Here is a 16,916-nt window from a genome sequence, read left to right as displayed (position 1 = left end):
GTACATAGTTACTGCTAGTACAACAACCAAACCGGTGGTAGGCGGCCGGTCAACACAACACAACACACAGGCATCTATCTCTGTTTGGAGGACATACCATTCCAAATTCAGAACACCCCTGCAAAAATTGGCATTGTTAGGCAATGGTTTGTGTTGTGTGTGATGTTAGATCAGAGCTTGGTCAGCCTATAAGGTGTTGGAGGGTGATGGTACCATTAGACGTGTAGCTAGATATTCTGTAGAACGATAGTTCTCTTGTCTCAACGGCTGTCAAGTTGAGGGGGTGTTGTATTTACACTGTTCTGCATACCACCATTCCACAAGTCACCATGCTCGTTAAGGAATTTCGAATCGTCTTACCCATTTCGGTGGAGGAGTACCGGGTGGCCCAGCTATACGCGATCGCAGAGGCAAGTAAGCAAGAGACAGGCGCAGGACAAGGCGTGGAAGTGTTGGTCAACGAGCCCTATGAAAAGGATGGCGAGTCAGGACAGTACACACACAAGATCTACCACATGAATTGTAAATTGCCTAAATTAATCACTATGGTTGCACCAAGAGGTTCTCTTATTTGCCACGAGGAGGCCTGGAATGCGTACCCTCATTGCCGGACCATTATTACAAATGAGTACATGAAGGACAACTTTTTAATTAAGATCGAGACAATGCACAAGCCTGATATGGGAGAGGAGGACAATGTTCACGGATTAGATGCAAAGGAATGGAAGAAAGCTGAAGTTGTTCACATCAACATTGATGACAAAGATCAGGTATTAACAGGCGACTACGACCCTGATGCGGATCCTGCTATATTCAAGTCTGAGAAGACAGGGAGAAGCCCCCTGGGACCTGACTGGAAGAAAGCAGTTGCAAGCGACCCCAGTCGTCCTCATATGTGTGCCTATAAGCTAGTCACAGTCCACTTCAAGTGGCGTGGTTTTCAAACTAAGGTGGAGAACTATATACAGAAGCAAGAAAAGCGCATGTTTACCCTCTTTCATAGACAACTTTTTTGCTGGATTGACAAATGGATCGACCTGTCCATGGATGATATACGACTTCTGGAGGATGAAACTAAGAGGGAGCTGGATGAGATCAGGAAGAATGGTGAATACAGGGGCATGGGTTTCACTGAATAATGAAACTGACCTGCTTGCTGTGGTGGAAGTATTACCCCACTACATTTCAGATGGAAATACACTTCATCCACTTTGCATTATATTTAGTATTGGACAGCTTTTACTAGTTACTTTGCAGATTTTGATCCCCCTTTTATCCCTATTTTAGCTGTGCGGACAATTCCACTTCCACTGTAGTCCCGTCCCTTCTGTCGCCAATGACCCCTAATGGCTGGGTTGGATCATTAGGGAGGTTGCAAATGAGCATGTGTCCGCTCAGAAATCCATGAAGTAATCAGCCACTTCCTTTCACTGGAGTGTTTGTCCAGGGCTAATCTCTCAAACCCCAGAATAATCAGTGCCAAATGTCTTGTGCACACTGCCAGTAGGTCAAGGGGAAGTGCCTTCATACATTTTTTTTCCAACATTTTATATATATTTTTGAGTGGTGCAAACCACTCCAACAACCGGCTTTGTACCCGTGTACCTGTACGTGTACCCGTGTACCTGTACGTGGCCCCACGCACAGGTGAGCATGGTTGCTATGGTTAGTGTGTGATGTCACTGCACCACTCAGTTCACACGGGTGTGATTTTTTGAAATATTTAACTTTTTATACAAAACTCACACCCATGTGAAGTGAGGGGCGCTCTTATCATATACATCATCTCATTCTGGCCAATCACAATTTTTCATCTTCACTTTTCTGACCTCGTCACTTCAATATGTACTTTGCTCAGCCAATAAAATGGGGTGATCAGCCAATCACAAGCCAATGTTTGTGTCACACAAACCCGGAAAGCTGGGCATCGGAGGGGCTAGCACCGCTCAAAAATGTATTATTATCAATGGTGCTCAGATGGGCTGAAACCTTTCCCCAATTTACATTGCACCGCCGATCCGACCAATATTATCTCTTTGAGTCATATACAATTTACAATTTAGGCATTTAGGAGACGCTCTTAATCCAGAGCGATTTACAGTAAGCAAGAACAAAGAAAAACATCGTAATACACTTAGAGTGTGCAAGTACTGCCCTCCCAACTTGAAACCTATCTTAGTTACTGTACGTCAACATCAACAACCAATAACGGACCACCGAGGACACGCCTACATACCTACATACACATTAACATTGAAACATATCTTAATTGGCCACTTAATTGGCCAATTGAAGGCACGTCATGGATGACTGACTTACTGTATATACAGACTAATAGACTGGGAGACATTATTTAAAAATCACCCATGTGACGTGAGGGGCGCTTTGTGTTGCCACAGATTTACGTCATATTTGGCGGACATTTGACCTAATTACTCCTTTCATTGTCAATGGCAAATATGAGACGTGTGGGGACAAGATTTACGTCATATTTGGCGGACATTTGACGTAATTTGTACATCAAATGTCCATTGGAATGTAAATGCATGCCTTTCAGCCTTTTTTGTATCCTACTCGTCTGGCAGGTATAGTATATCTCTTTGAAAACCTTTAGTGCTACGATTGTGCGCGGGGAGACGACAATTAACACATCTTGCCTGCCCAAAATGTAATTCCTGGAAACGCCACTGCTTTACAACCCAATAATCATGATCAAAGTAATGACCTTCTGGAGGCTGAAGAAAAATAAATAACTCAATGACCACGTATAGAGCGTCGCAGTCCCGCCCCCTACCATGGACCAGGAAATTAATCCCAATGCATTTTTCCCATAGACATTTCTTAAAGTATTTATTTAAAGACGGTTACGCCGCGGACAAAGCCAACTCGAGTCGTGACAACTCATGACAACACAAAAAGAAACGGCAGGTTACAACACTTTTTTTGTTGTTTTTCTTCTTTGTAATTATTTGTTTGGTCCAAAATATTGTTTGTGTTGTCATGAGTTGTCACGACTCCAGTTGGCTTTGTCCACGGCGTAACCGTCTTTAAATAAATACTTTAAGAAATGTCTATGGGAAAAATGCATTGGGTTTCATTTCCTGGTCCAGGGTAGGAGGCGGGACTGCGACGCTCTATAGTGGAACCTCTTGTACCTGGTGTCCCCTTTCCCCTTTCCCCCTGTCCACAGTACCCCACACTCACCTGTTCCAAAGCCGTGCACCACAATTACCTGCAGTCCTTGGCAATGCACATGCACAGTTTGACGGTTCTTGAGTCGAGATACACACGCACGTTATGGACAACCATCTACATCTATGCCCATATATGGGCCTACCACACCAGGCACCACACTCCTTGGGTGCTATGCACGGCAATTTTGATGTTAAACTGTCAGACGGTTTTACGCGGACTTAGAGATGTACATAATTTTGACACTTGAGACACTTGTACCCATTGATTGTCTGTCCGTGTCCCTTTTATGCTAATACCGGTATATAATTGTCCTCGAGATACGCGAAGGACAGATACACCACACATTGACACACACACACAGATTTTCAAAATAGTAAATTCATTTTAGATGGCGGTGACTCTATAGTGACATACAATATGCCAAATTCAGGATATACCTGCGAAAGCCGGAGTTGTTTGACAACGGTTTGTGTTGTGTGTGATGTCAGACCAGAGCTCAGGCAGCCTATGAAAGTTAGACATATCTTTAATCTACAACACTGGTTGCTCTCATTCCGTCTATAGAACTATGTCTAGCCTCCTCGGATCACTCCACAACGGATTTAGCTATGGTCGTTCCATCCAGAAGTCATACCCTCGGCCTCGGAGGCTCACCAAGACAGGCCAACCGGTCAGATCTATCCCAGCGCTAAGGCGGTGTTGTGCCCGCTACCAACCATACCCTTTTTTCTCTGCCTCAGCCCAGTCCACCTCCCCCACCAAGGACTCCGTACACCCAAACAGTGCCCAGGGATTGGTGGGGTTACGGAACCTGGGAAACACTTGTTTCATGAACAGCATTCTGCAGTGTCTCAGTAACACACAGAGCCTACAGGACTACTGCCTGGACAACTCCTACAGCAGAGACCTTAAGGACTACTGCCTGGACAACTCCTACAGCAGAGACCTTAACAGCAGCAACAACAACAACAACACAGTCCTTATGAATGAATTCGCCAAGCTGATACAAACCATGTGGACGTCATCCAGCAGCAGCAAGGTTGTTAGCCCCTTCGAGTTCAAAGTTCAGTTCAAGAAATTTGCCCCCATATTTGAGGGACTCAACCAACACGATGCACATGAGTTTCTTCATTACCTTCTGGACGGGCTGCACAACGAGATCAACAGGGTCACAGTCGGACCAAATGCCAGCGATGCAGAGGACTTTGACCACCTGCCAGATGAGGAGAAAGGGAAGAAGATGTGGAGTAAATACCTTGAGAGAGAGAACAGTAAGATAGTTGACCTTTTTGCGGGCCAACTGAAGAGCTCCCTGACCTGCAGCAAATGTGGTTTCCGCGCCACCGTCTTTGACCCCTTCTGGACTCTCTCTCTACCCATCGCAGAGGGTTCTATGGTCAGCCTGATGGACTGCATGCGGCTCTTCACCAACGAGGACGTCCTCGATGGGGATGAGAAGCCAACATGCTCCAACTGTAAAGCCAAGAGTAGCTGCACTAAGAAGTTCACAGTACAGAAATTCCCCAAGATATTAGTACTTCACCTGAAACGGTTCTCCGGGGGCCGCAAAACGACAAGCAGCAAGCTGAAAACTTTCGTCAGCTTCCCTGTACAAAACCTTGACCTGCGGGAGTTTGCCTCTGCAAGCAGCCTAGATGAAGTAGTGTACAGTCTACATGCAGTGTCCACCCACTCGGGCACCACCAGAAACAATGGTCACTATACAGCCTACTGCCGCAACCCCGCCTCAGGACAATGGTACACTTTCGATGACTCCAGAGTAACGGCTAGAGTATTGTGCAAGCAGGTGTGCAGTTTCGAGGCCTATGTGCTGTTCTATGAAATGGCCTCCTCCCGTGGACGTGAGCCTCCATTGGAGCACAGTCAGATAGACAGAATAATGGATGGAGATGGAGAGTGACGATACCCATACAACATAAATCTCAAGACATGGCTGCGGAAGAAAGAGATCTCTCGAAATGTATCTCCATCAGGAAGGAAGTGTTCATTCCTGATGTTGGCGTATATCGTTTTTATTTTGAGAGATCTCTTGCTTTTGCAGCCATGTCTTGTGATTTACTGTATGATGTATGAGTAAGGCGCGATTCATACTCCTATTTTAGAGCCGAATAAAAGTCGGTTCGGCTCTGTAGAGCCTACAATGTGACGTAATTTTAGGTTCGGGGGGGGCGGGTACCGTCTTAAAGTCGGCTCTTCGGTGCTACTGAAAATTTCTGACGAGCCGAAATCATTTCGGCACTACAGCGCCGAAACAGCGGTAAAATAGGAGTATGAATCGGCCCTTATATAGAAGAGGAATTCAGTAAACGGATGTTTATATTGACAATTATGAACTGGTCTCTACCAGTGAACCTTGAATACAATTATGATCTTTGTGCTTGTAAAAGGTTATTTAGACATAATGTTGACTTATTTAAGTTGTATGTGACTGTTGTGATTCTCTTTTTCCTTAATTAGAGATACTATTGTTTTGAGACTATTGAACCTGTAATAGGGGAGAATTGTATTGTTTTGAGAGACTATTGAACCTGTAATAGGGGAGAATTGTATTGTTTTGAGAGACTATTGAACCTGTAATAGGGGAGAATTGTATTGTTTTGAGAGACTATTGAACCTGTAATAGGGGAGAATTGTATTGTTTTGAGAGACTATTGAACCTGTAATAGGGGAGAATTGTATTGTTTTGAGAGACTATTGAACCTGTAATAGGGGAGAATTGTATTGTTTTGAGACTATTGAACCTGTAATAGGGGAGAATTGTATTGTTTTGAGAGACTATTGAACCTGTAATAGGGGAGAATTGTATTGTTTTGAGAGACTATTGAACCTGTAATAGGGGAGAATTGTATTGTTTTGAGAGACTATTGAACCTGTAATAGGGGAGAATTGTATTGTTTTGAGAGACTATTGAACCTGTAATAGGGGAGAATTGTATGTTCTGAGAGACTATTGAACCTGTAATAGGGGAGAATTGTATTGTTTTGAGAGACTATTGAACCTGTAATAGGGGAGAATGGTATGTTCTGAGAGACTATTGAACCTGTAATAGGGGAGAATTGTATTGTTTTGAGAGACTATTGAACCTGTAATAGGGGAGAATTGTATAAAGGCTTGTTCCTTTTGAACAGGAGAGCTGACTGCAAGTTGAGACCTTTGTGTGTTCTTATTGAGAGTGATTACACATCTAACTCGAGCGGTGGTAGACAACTTTTTTTTTTTACCTCACTATAAGTAGTAATACCACAATGTACAAATACTGAAATACAAGTAATGGCCTGTATTCAAAGAATGACTTGAGTACTTGTATATATACGCGTGTTGGCATCAAAATATACTTATATGGAAGGTAAACACATTATATTTTAGAATTCGCCAATAATAGCCAATCTACAAGCTCACAATGCAGTATTTTTGAATAGCCAAAGTATAAAATAGTCAATAGGGCTTAATTGCTCTTAGCACGTCACCACGCTCGTGTCACTATGACTCAGCCATAACCATATAAGGAGTTCCCAATTCAGTTACGCCCAGATATGGACTGCGCATTACTGATGATATCTCCATATATGGGCATATTAAACAAATACATAGATCTCCATATATGGGTATGGGGACAAACCTTTACAGTCTATGGGACAAACCTCTTGTTATTAAATGACCACTTTTGCCATCAGATCTTATTTTAATGATGTTTAGGACACAAAGAAACACTTTCCTGTGGTCTTTAATGCATGTAATATGTGTTTTAGATATTGTAGTCATGATGCCATTGAAATATTGTAAACATTATGGTCATTGTAGGAATTCAGCAATGGAGTCAAACCCTAGTCAAACACACAGACTTCATTATCCTTCTGGCCATAGGGTGCAAATTTCAAATTGTGCTGTTATCTACTACAAATACTATTAACTATTACCAGTGGTGGAAAGTAACTAAGTACTTTTACTTAAGTACTGCACTTAAGTACAATTTTGAGGTATTTGTACTTTACTTGAGTATTTCCATTTTCCAGTACTTTTACTTCTACTCCACTACATCTCAGAGCCAAAATTTGTACTTTTACTCCACTACAATTATTTGAAAACTTGAGTTACTAGTTACTTTGGAGATTTAAATTTTGATTAGAAAACATACATTAACCACTTCAACCATATACATTTCGACCATTTGAAAATAGCAGATCTACAAGCTCACAATGCGTCGCGTTGCGACGCATTGTGAGCTTGTAGATCTGCTATTTTTAATAGATTTTGTACACATTTTGAACTTGTGAAATGGCACATTCTGCACAATGAGTACTTTTACTTTTAGTACTTTAAGTACATTTTGATGCCGATACTTTTGTACTTTTACTCAAGTACATTTTCAATTCCGTACTTTTACTTGTAACGAAGTAGTTCTAAATTGCAGTATTGGTACTTTTACTTAAGTAAAACAATTGAGTACTTTTTCCACCACTGTTACTTCCCGGGAGGAAATGAGACTATTAGACAGTTTGAGGGCTACCTCTTTGAAAGAAGTCTGAATTCCTTTCCGTTGGTAAATAACACCACGAAGGATTAATCCGGCCCTGCTTCCGATATCCTAGATGGAAATCCCGAGAGCTTTTCAAGGCATATCGAGGAGCGGATTCAAACTAGCGCTGGAAACCGACACCGGCTCTCTATTGGTTCACCAACCCATAGAGTATGATGTACGTTTAAAGAAGTGAGGCGCCCCTCACTTAGTCACTTCACACAAGACAAGTGTGATTTTTTTTCCTTTTGAAAACAAAGAATATCAGTAGCGAGGCTACCGATATCCAGATTCATGATTTTGTCTTGAGTTTGTGATTGCATCCTAGCTGGTTTAGTGATTTCCACAATTATTTGGTGGTTATTTTTATTCTCTGTTATTTTGTTCCCTAAATGACTGCTCATCTCTAGATTTTCTATAATTCATTAAAAAATCACACCTGTGTGAACTGAGTGGTGCAAGGTCTTATATAGACCAGCTGTGGTCTGACGTAATGTCAGTGTCCATAGTAACCATGCTCACCTGTGCACGGACACGTACACAGGTACACAAACATACAGACAAAGCTGGTTGTTGGAGTGGTTTGCACCACTCAAAAATAACATTTTCCTTTCTTGATTCAATGGCTGTTGAAATACCGAATACCTTTACTCAAGTCCTGTATACTTAAGTCCACAACAAATCAGAGGCAATTTTTACTTTTTACTTCACTACAATTATTTGACATATTTAGTTACGAGTTACTAAATGACAATGTAAGACAATGGGTGCCTCTCACTTCACACGAGTGTGATTCTTAATGCTTGTTTAGAGCACTTTAAACAAACATGGCACTGGCAGCCAACAGAGTACAGCCAAGCATGGAAAGATGATAGTGATTACCCCAACTCAAATTGTCAAGGTAAATTCACTTAGTTGAACCTCTGGCGCCCTCTAGTGGATAAACGTAACATGCACCCCTCCTCTCCATGTCCTCCACCCTACCCCCTGAACTACAACTCCCATAACACAATATTCGACTGTCGTCAGCGTGAGCGTCACGTGGTAGCGGTTTGGTTTAGACATGTGGATGGATGATGTCATTGATGTGGTCAATATGTAGGAAAATACATAGTAGTTAGTAGTTATTATAGGGCGGTAGTTCACGCAGTTCAAAGGGTTCACCCACGGTGAAAACAGAGAGAAAAGCACAAACGGAGTTGAGCTTTTAAAACAAATAAACAAATGGAACGGGGCGACGCTCAAGTCACGTGCAAGATCACAGAGAAGGTAAACAAGGAAGCAATTGCAAATGTGCGACAGCGCGAGACAACCCACGAGACAACTCACACAAGGACTCTGACCCTGACTCCGACTCATACCACCACTGAGGTATGATTAAGAAACACCGCCCGATCACATTAATTCATTCCGCATTTAAATACTTCTGTAGAAAGCTCATGTAAAAAAATGGAATATAAACCTGTCAGGGCGATATTGTTTGATTTGGACAACACACTCATCGACACAGCAGGCGCGGGTCGAGTAGCAATACAACAGGTGAGCCGACTTTTGAAGACCTCGCTTGTTGGCCACGGCGACGCCGCCATCAGTCAAATTTGTGACACGTTCAAAGAGGAGCTTCTTCGTGAGAGGTTTGATCCCACTGAGGGCAAATCCATAGATGAGGTGCGAGTGGGCCACTGGGAGGAAAGCATTCGGTCGAATGCAGGCAGTTGTCCCTCGTCCTCCTTGGCCAGCGAGTGCTACTACCTGTGGAAACGCAGTCGCCTGGAGCAACTCAGTCTATCACCCGAAATACTCCGCCTGCTGAAGAAACTCGGGTCCAGGTACAAGCTGCTTCTGCTGACCAACGGGGAGACTCGGACGCAACGGGAGAAGGTGGTGGCAGTGGGGTGCGAGGAGTTATTCGATGCCATTGTGGTGGGAGGAGAGCATGCCGAGGAGAAACCTTGTGTCTCCATCTTCACACACTGCTTCACGCTGCTAGGAGTTGAGCCGCAGGACTGTGTCATGGTTGGAGATTCCCTGGACACGGACGTCCAGGGTGGCTTCAACGCAGGGGTCCGAGCCACAGTTTGGATCAACAACAACAAGGGAGGCTTCCCGCCTGACTGTGCTGTCAAGCCAGACTATACCATCACAACCGTTTTAGACATACCCAATATTCTGTCAGACTTTGAGGCCAGAGAGTGACTGAAGCTAGCGTATCAAGCAGTCGATGACGATCATATGAATATGATGGTGGCGAATCATGGGTTAAATTTAGCCCAAGATTTAGACTCTCGTAGAGTCTAAATCTTTACTAGGTTATATTACTGATCGAATAATCTGGCTGCCAAATCTTTGTGTGGTGGGTCTGTCTATCCGTATGTTTATGGTACCAACAGGGTGCGCTGTTGTTTTACATTGACCACTTGAAACATCCCTTGAATAGCATCCCTTTTCTGAGTGGACCATTCCCAACAAAATGGCAGATCTACAAGCTCTGCCATCTGCAAACTCACAACGCCTTGCACTGGTGTTGTGATCTTGTAGATTGGCTATTTACGGCAAAGAGGTTTAGTGTGTAAACTTCACAATTGTGCGAAGTGAGGGGTGCCTTTCTTCACTGGTTTACAAGTGTAAGACTAAGTGGGTGAAACTCATTTTCATACAAGCTCCCTCATTTGCACTTTTCAAGAAGAATAGAAAACAAGGAAAACAGGTCAGATATGTCAAATATTCTTGATATCAGTAGAGTAAAATATATACGGTGCATGGTTAGAAGAAATGGTAATGGAATAAGGCAGTTCAAATAACAGCAGCAACAGATATAGAACATATTGTGCGTATAGTGAGTCTCGCATGTACTTTTATTATACAGTACAAACTACAAAGTAGATGGTAGGTCTGTGTCGGAAAAGTCTACAGTTGCAATCTTTCGGGAAATATGTTGGCATATAGTCTCGGAGATTACCACACCTGCTTAACACTGTCCCTGCCACACTGGAATGCGGAAGTGTCGTTCTCAGTCACTACCAAGTCCAAACTCATAATAGGTTGACGGACGGCTAAAAACATTTAAAACAAGGCCTTGAGAAGCGGATTTGAGCACAGTGAGGGCACCCCCGTTAGGCGAACGAGTGGCCGAGTTGTGCAAAGTCTGCTTCTAGTAACCAACTCGGCTCCGTTCGAGTTTCATACCAATATCCCCCTTTTTGAAACTAGCTCCTCGCCACTCGCCCTACACACTTCCACTTGGTTTGAGCATAGATATATGAATAATAGAGACGGCACTGGAGGCGAGGGGAATCCCGGTGCCGTCTCTATTATTTATATATCTATGCTCAAACCAAGTGGAAGTGTGTAGGGCGAGTGGCGAGGGCCTAGTTTCAAAAAGGGGGCCAGGCAGACTCATAAATCAAAACATCACACCCCTGTCAATATGCGATACAACAGCGAGTCCCATCATATTAAACGGGCATATTAAAATCTGTCCCAACTTGTCACCCATTTGTGTCTTGATTATGTATGATGAAGAATGGGGGGGAAAAACAGATTACATGAAATCCCAATCATCCCATCACGTCAAACATGTAACAAACAACTTACCGGTATAGCTTATAGTGCGATCTGAGAGTAAAAATGTGTCGCAAAATGATATTTTAAAGTGGCTATATCTAACTCATTGTTTTTGTTCCATCCAGATTAGCAAGCTTATGAACTGTATGGTACAGTCAACTTTTTTTTCTTTCTTTATCAATCTGTCCACTTTCCCTGGCTGTGTTTTTCATCTGGGCAAATTCATTGCATTCTCTTGCTTCTGCTGTGTTTCGAGTTCAATCACAGTCTCTCAGGCAGAGCAGGATGAGCGGCTGCCTGTTAAGACCACTCATGTCAATGCAAGGGTTGAACACGGGGTACAGGGGCTCCTTACACTCCACAGCAAAGCAGTGAACCACAGCCAGAGTGTCGGCATCATAGAATGACAGCTCTCCCTTCTGAAGGTCTGCGAACATACCCAGCTTTCTGAGTCTCTTTCCACCAGCTGATAGCTGCTTCTCCTGTGCGTTGTGGCAAGCCAAGTATTGTCCGTCTCCATGGTAGATGTACCAGGATGTCTTATTCATATCTGGACTAGAGATGTTCACAGTTGGGCCATCTTTATTTGGGAGGGGGCCAGTGGTCATACCAAGCAGCCAGTATGGTTTCTCCTGAACAATGACCTCCCAGTAGTGCTTTCCAGTAGTGAAGCACTCTTCTGCTAAGACGCTGTATTGGGAGTCATATGGTTGAGAGCTTGGCACTTCACCAAGAGGCTGTCTGCTCCATTGAACCTGTTTCCTGTCTTGGGACAGCTCTAGTTTGGGGTGTGCTGTCTTGGAGTCCAATGACAGAGTACTTAGATCTGTAAAAATAAATAAATACATGACCCCATTAATGTAATTAATTTAATTATATGTTAAGGGTTGACTTTAAATTCTTAAATATCTTATTCTGTACTAACATGACCACATCCGTGGAAGGTGTTGTGCCAAAGCCATGGATAGGTCATCTATTAGCCTTTCGACTGTTCTCAACCTCTCAGGATCACACAGATCTTTGTCTACTTCCTGGATGGGTGCTAAATCCAGAGGTTTGCTGTAATAAAAAATAATAAATCATTAGAAGGTAAAGGCTATACTGTATGAATGAAATGCGGTCGTACTTTAATATTAAAACTTGAACAATAAATCCACTCACCCAAGACTGTGTGCTGTGATTTGCTGTCAAAGGCATAGATAGACACATTGTTTTACAAACTGAAAAAGTCTGAAAATACTATATTAGTCTAAAAAAATCACACCCGTGTGAAGTGAGTGGTGCAACTCCGTGTGGGGGTTCCAGGGGGGGAGTTCCAGACCCACGAAAACGCACCCAGGGTGCCGGCCCGGTTCCGGCGAGCCGCCCTGTGTCCGAAACGGTTGAGAAATGACAGTTACCGTGTGCCGGTCCCTCTAACGTACCCTCTACTGTACTGTACTGTACTTTACTGGCAAACCTGAAATCATCATATATATATATATATATATACAGTTAATATGTGCGTGTGTGTGTTTGTGTGTGTGTGTTAGGTTGCGCACATGTGGTGAAAAACAACCATGCTGTTTTCGTGCTCATACCCAGCCAGCCAGGCAGGCACCCACCCAGCCAGCCAGCCAGCCACCCACACACATAACTCCGTAAGGGAGTGGTTGCACCACTCAAAAAAGAAAAGCAACTAGGTGCTCAATGGAGGTGCAGAAAAGTCGAAAAAGGCTGGTGCTTAAAAGATCAAAGGAACTAAATTGCAGAAGAAAAGGTGGCGATCCGAGCACTCAAAAAAAGTTACAAAAATGAGTAGAGGGTGGATATAAAATCAAGGTGGGCTACTAATAAAGTTAAAACGTCAACATGTTTCGACTTTTGAGTCACAACGGAGTCTTCATCAGGGCTTTGTGAGTTGAAACATGGTGGTGGTGTAATATTTCTCTATTACACCATTATTATGGACCTCAAGGTGGTACACTTAATGTTTTGATGGACTACGTTTTGAACTATTATAAGTCATATTCCTCCCTGGATTTATTGGGACATTATGCATCTACTCTACACTAGTATATACACATTATATAGGCCCCACCCATTTCCACCTATACCTTTTCGTATTTAATGCTGTTTAGCTATAAATGGTGCATTTATATAGCGCCTTTATCCAAGGTGCTTTACAGAGATTGTGCATTCACCCATTCACACACACATTCATACACCGATGGCAGCGGAAGCCATGCAAGGCACCAACTAGCACATCGGGAGCAATTGGGGGTTCAGTGTCTTGCTCAAGGACACTTCGACAGTAACTCTGGGGGAGCCCGGGTTTGAACTGGCAACCTTGCGGTTACCATCCAGGCACTCTACCCCTGAGCCACCGCCGGCTATAATAGGCTATAATTGGCTTGACATTTTGTAGGATCTAGGATGGGTCTATTTTTCAAAAAGGTCCATAATAAATGAATACATAGATCAACCTCATGTTATATTACATAATGCCTTGATAGAGAGCACCACTAAAAGCCCTTCTACCCATTGGAGGCACTGAGGCACCACAGGTTACACAAGTTATACTTAGTTATTGTATTATTCAAAGTTTAACAATTTAACAGAGGTACAAAGGTACAAAAACTAAATGCATAGTAAATTGCAATACCTGTAAGAACTTCAAGTCGTTTGTCTCTTGAAGTAGAGATTTGCTGGCAGCTCTGAGGTTGTTTATCTCTTTGAGATGGACCTCCATGATGGCCCTCTGGGTGTCCAGCCACGCTGTCATGTATGTCTCCTCTGCGTCAATTATTTGCATCATCAGGCGTTCATCGCCGTCTAGTACAAAACGGATCCTACTGTACTTTTCTGAGATCCTCTCTCGGAAATCTGCGGTAGACTTCTGGAAAATGAGAACAATGGTTTGGGTGGGGTGGGATGGAGGTATAAATCTTGTATAAAATGAATCGTCTGCGGGGAAAATACTCCTTGTGTACCAGTGTCTCTGCATACAGTGACTCCAAATCTTTGATAACATGTTCTGCTTCACTTCTTCTCCTCAGCAATTGGCTCATAGTGGTCTCTAACATACCCTATAGTAGATTGACATACAGAAAACAGGCTGACAGAACTATAGTATGAGGAATGTCAAAATATGAGAGAATGCAAAATTGTCAATATTCTTTTTGACAATTTTGGTCATTATCATTATTTGGTCATCATTACATCATTACATGGCATCTCTACTAGATTGACAGTGATACTTCACCTTAAAGTCTGAGCAGGCCTCATGGATTTGAACTGTCTGGTGGCTCTTGTGAACTCCAACCAGGGCACACAAACAGCACACAGGAACCTTCTCTTCCTTACAGAATAGCTTCAGTTCCTCCCTGTGCTCCCTGCATTTCATTGACATGGGGTCTTCAATCACTTCCACCAGCGTGTGCTCCCTCAGAGCTGCCCGCTCTCGGTGCAATAGAGCATGGGCCTGGCACAGCGACGCATCGCAGGTGAGACAAGTCCTTACAGCAACCGCTTTTTCCTCTATACAATGGTCACAGCAGATAGACGTACCACTGGGAGCTGTCTTCTGTCCCATTGCTGCCGATCTGTTGATGGTAAAGTCCTTTACCTTTGTCTGAAGGCTTGTATTTATCTCCAGGGTAGGGCTGGAAGGAAGCATTATCTGACACTCCGGACAAAAGAAAGGCCCCGCATCGGAGACATCTGCATCCCAGACATTCCGGATGCAAGTGAGGCAGAAGTTGTGTCCACATGGGAGTGTCACAGGATCCGTGAAAAGGTCCTGGCAGACAGGACATTCCAAGATATCCTCCTCAATGGTCCCCATTGCTCTGCTTGCACACCTGTTATGGCTCAGTCTCAGTCTGCACAGTGTCCTGCTTGCTCATAAATGTTTCATAGACCCCTACTACACGCACAGCTCACGTACCTAAGTGTCACATTACTAAAGATGATTTGATATCGTCCTGCCGGCTATTATGCCTACAAGGTATACATTTCAGGAAGCTATTTAGCTATAGGCAATGGTGCATCATATGCTTGAGCAGTTTTGTTTTCTTTATTTTCACATTTTAGTTCCTGATTTACTTCCATCCCACTCCCAGGCACTTAAAAATATAGTCGTTTTTAGAATTTTAAAAAGCATACTATATTGTAATTTGATTGATTGAATACTTTATTGGCAGAAATGTAATCAGTACAGGGTACAGTCAAACAGAAATGTAATCAGTACAGGTGTCAACGAGGGTTGAGTGTATGGATTGCTCTAGACTATTCTAACCTTGCCTGGTTGCACCCACATGCTCGGTTAGGCTGTCACAAAATAGATCAAGATGTACATGTGATAAGTAGCAGTGTTAGTAAGCAGAGGTCAGTAAACCATGTGTTGCATAGAATGCACATAGAATGACATAGAATGCAGGCTGACTCCACACACACACGGGCACACATATACAGAAATGCACAACACTACATGTACCCACATGCACTCATACAACACTGCACGCACGCACACATAAACATGCACGCACTGAGATGGATCAGAGAGTGAAGCGAGGTTAGGAGGTTCAAGGTGACAGTTTAAGTTGAAAAAGAGTGACTGAGGACAAGAGGAAGTGACCCATGTAGCCACAGAGTTGCTCGCTATGAGAGAACACAGACAGTATGAGATGAAATGGTGTTAAAAGGTTATGTGGCCTGACTGAGGTAGTTAGTGATTAGCATCAGAGAACATTGTATGATGCATTACAGAGTGTTGTATAAATGCATTGCAATGTATAAGAAGGCTGCACTATAGTGTGGAGGGAAACTAACTTAATAGCATATGTTCTTCCTAGGGGCTATGATCAAGGGGTGGCGTGTGATCTGTTAATTATGTTATTAAGAAACAGATTATAATCCCTGCGACGTTCTAGGAAGGCAACGTTCATAAAATGTAAGAGTGAACTATATGACCATGTTGTAACAAGAACCTGGGCATATGCAGGAATAAGCTGGGTGAAAGGTTACCAAGGAAATATGTGCAGCCACGATAGAAGGGCATGACTCATAACTTTGCCAGACTTCAGTAATGAGACTAGATGGTCAGGAGATGTACATCCTGTCTCTGGTCAGAGATGTATGTAAAAATAGATCCTGTCTCCGGTAAGGTACTGAAAGTACCGGTAAAGTACTGAACAACAGAAAACAGATGTGAGATGCTATTCTGAATCCAGAGGAGAGGTGACACAGACATGGTCTTAAAAGGGTGCTGATGGAACGTATATATACTGGCGAAACAGAGTCACCAGCGGGCTTCCTTCGTTCCAACTATCAGGGCTAGACCTCTCACCAAGAGAAGTTTATTATGTTCTGTAAGTCAGAACCCATAGGCTATTGAGAATTATACTTAGTTATTTTTCCAAGTTTATACTTGAGCCAAAATAGCAAGAAGATGATAGACTGATAGACTAGATTAAAACTTAGCCAAACTTAATGGAACACATTGGCATAAGGAAGCTTCCAATTTTAGAAACTTAGGCTCGGGGATCTCAAACCTGGGAACTCTAATTCTATAATTGTAAACTAGCAAGGACCAAGATTGATCACCTTTAGACCTCACTCTGGATTCAATTTAACATCA

The 16,916-nt window shown here is 43.1% G+C and overlaps 4 protein-coding genes across 4 annotated transcripts; 3 read left to right on the top strand and 1 right to left on the bottom strand.

The window, feature by feature from the left end:
• Positions 1 to 329: 329 nt before the first annotated feature.
• LOC306931514 (phosphatidylinositol transfer protein beta isoform-like) lies at positions 330 to 1,139 on the top strand (the record flags this gene model as incomplete). Its single annotated transcript, XM_079512915.1, has 1 exon — positions 330 to 1,139. The coding sequence occupies one exon, from the start codon at positions 330 to 332 to the stop codon at positions 1,137 to 1,139; it is 810 nt and encodes a 269-aa protein (XP_079369041.1).
• Positions 1,140 to 2,708: 1,569 nt separating this feature from the next.
• Positions 2,709 to 5,116, top strand: LOC306931513 (ubiquitin carboxyl-terminal hydrolase 2-like; the record flags this gene model as incomplete). Its single annotated transcript, XM_079512914.1, has 3 exons — positions 2,709 to 2,717; positions 3,191 to 3,260; positions 3,936 to 5,116. The coding sequence occupies 3 exons, from the start codon at positions 2,709 to 2,711 to the stop codon at positions 5,114 to 5,116; spliced, it is 1,260 nt and encodes a 419-aa protein (XP_079369040.1).
• A 3,749-nt stretch (positions 5,117 to 8,865) lies between these two features.
• Positions 8,866 to 10,952, top strand: nanp (N-acetylneuraminic acid phosphatase). Its single transcript, XM_079512278.1, has one exon. The coding sequence runs from the start codon at positions 9,182 to 9,184 to the stop codon at positions 9,926 to 9,928; it is 747 nt and encodes a 248-aa protein (XP_079368404.1). The 5' UTR covers positions 8,866 to 9,181; the 3' UTR covers positions 9,929 to 10,952.
• Positions 10,953 to 11,038: 86 nt separating this feature from the next.
• On the bottom strand, positions 11,039 to 15,260 carry LOC306931512 (E3 ubiquitin/ISG15 ligase TRIM25). The gene is made up of 5 exons (XM_079512913.1): positions 14,541 to 15,260; positions 14,269 to 14,364; positions 13,941 to 14,174; positions 12,222 to 12,363; positions 11,039 to 12,122 (listed from the first exon to the last, which is right to left on the bottom strand). Exons 1-5 carry the CDS (start codon positions 15,120 to 15,122, stop codon positions 11,554 to 11,556), a joined length of 1,623 nt encoding a protein of 540 aa, XP_079369039.1. The 5' UTR covers positions 15,123 to 15,260; the 3' UTR covers positions 11,039 to 11,553.
• Between the last annotated feature and the right edge of the window lie 1,656 nt (positions 15,261 to 16,916).

Source organism: Electrona antarctica, assembly GCF_951216825.1.
Source record: "Electrona antarctica genome assembly, chromosome: 10".
Taxonomy (NCBI): domain Eukaryota; kingdom Metazoa; phylum Chordata; class Actinopteri; order Myctophiformes; family Myctophidae; genus Electrona; species Electrona antarctica.
The sequence above is the reverse complement of the archived record's forward strand: the minus strand, read 5'-3'. Positions and strand labels throughout refer to the sequence as shown.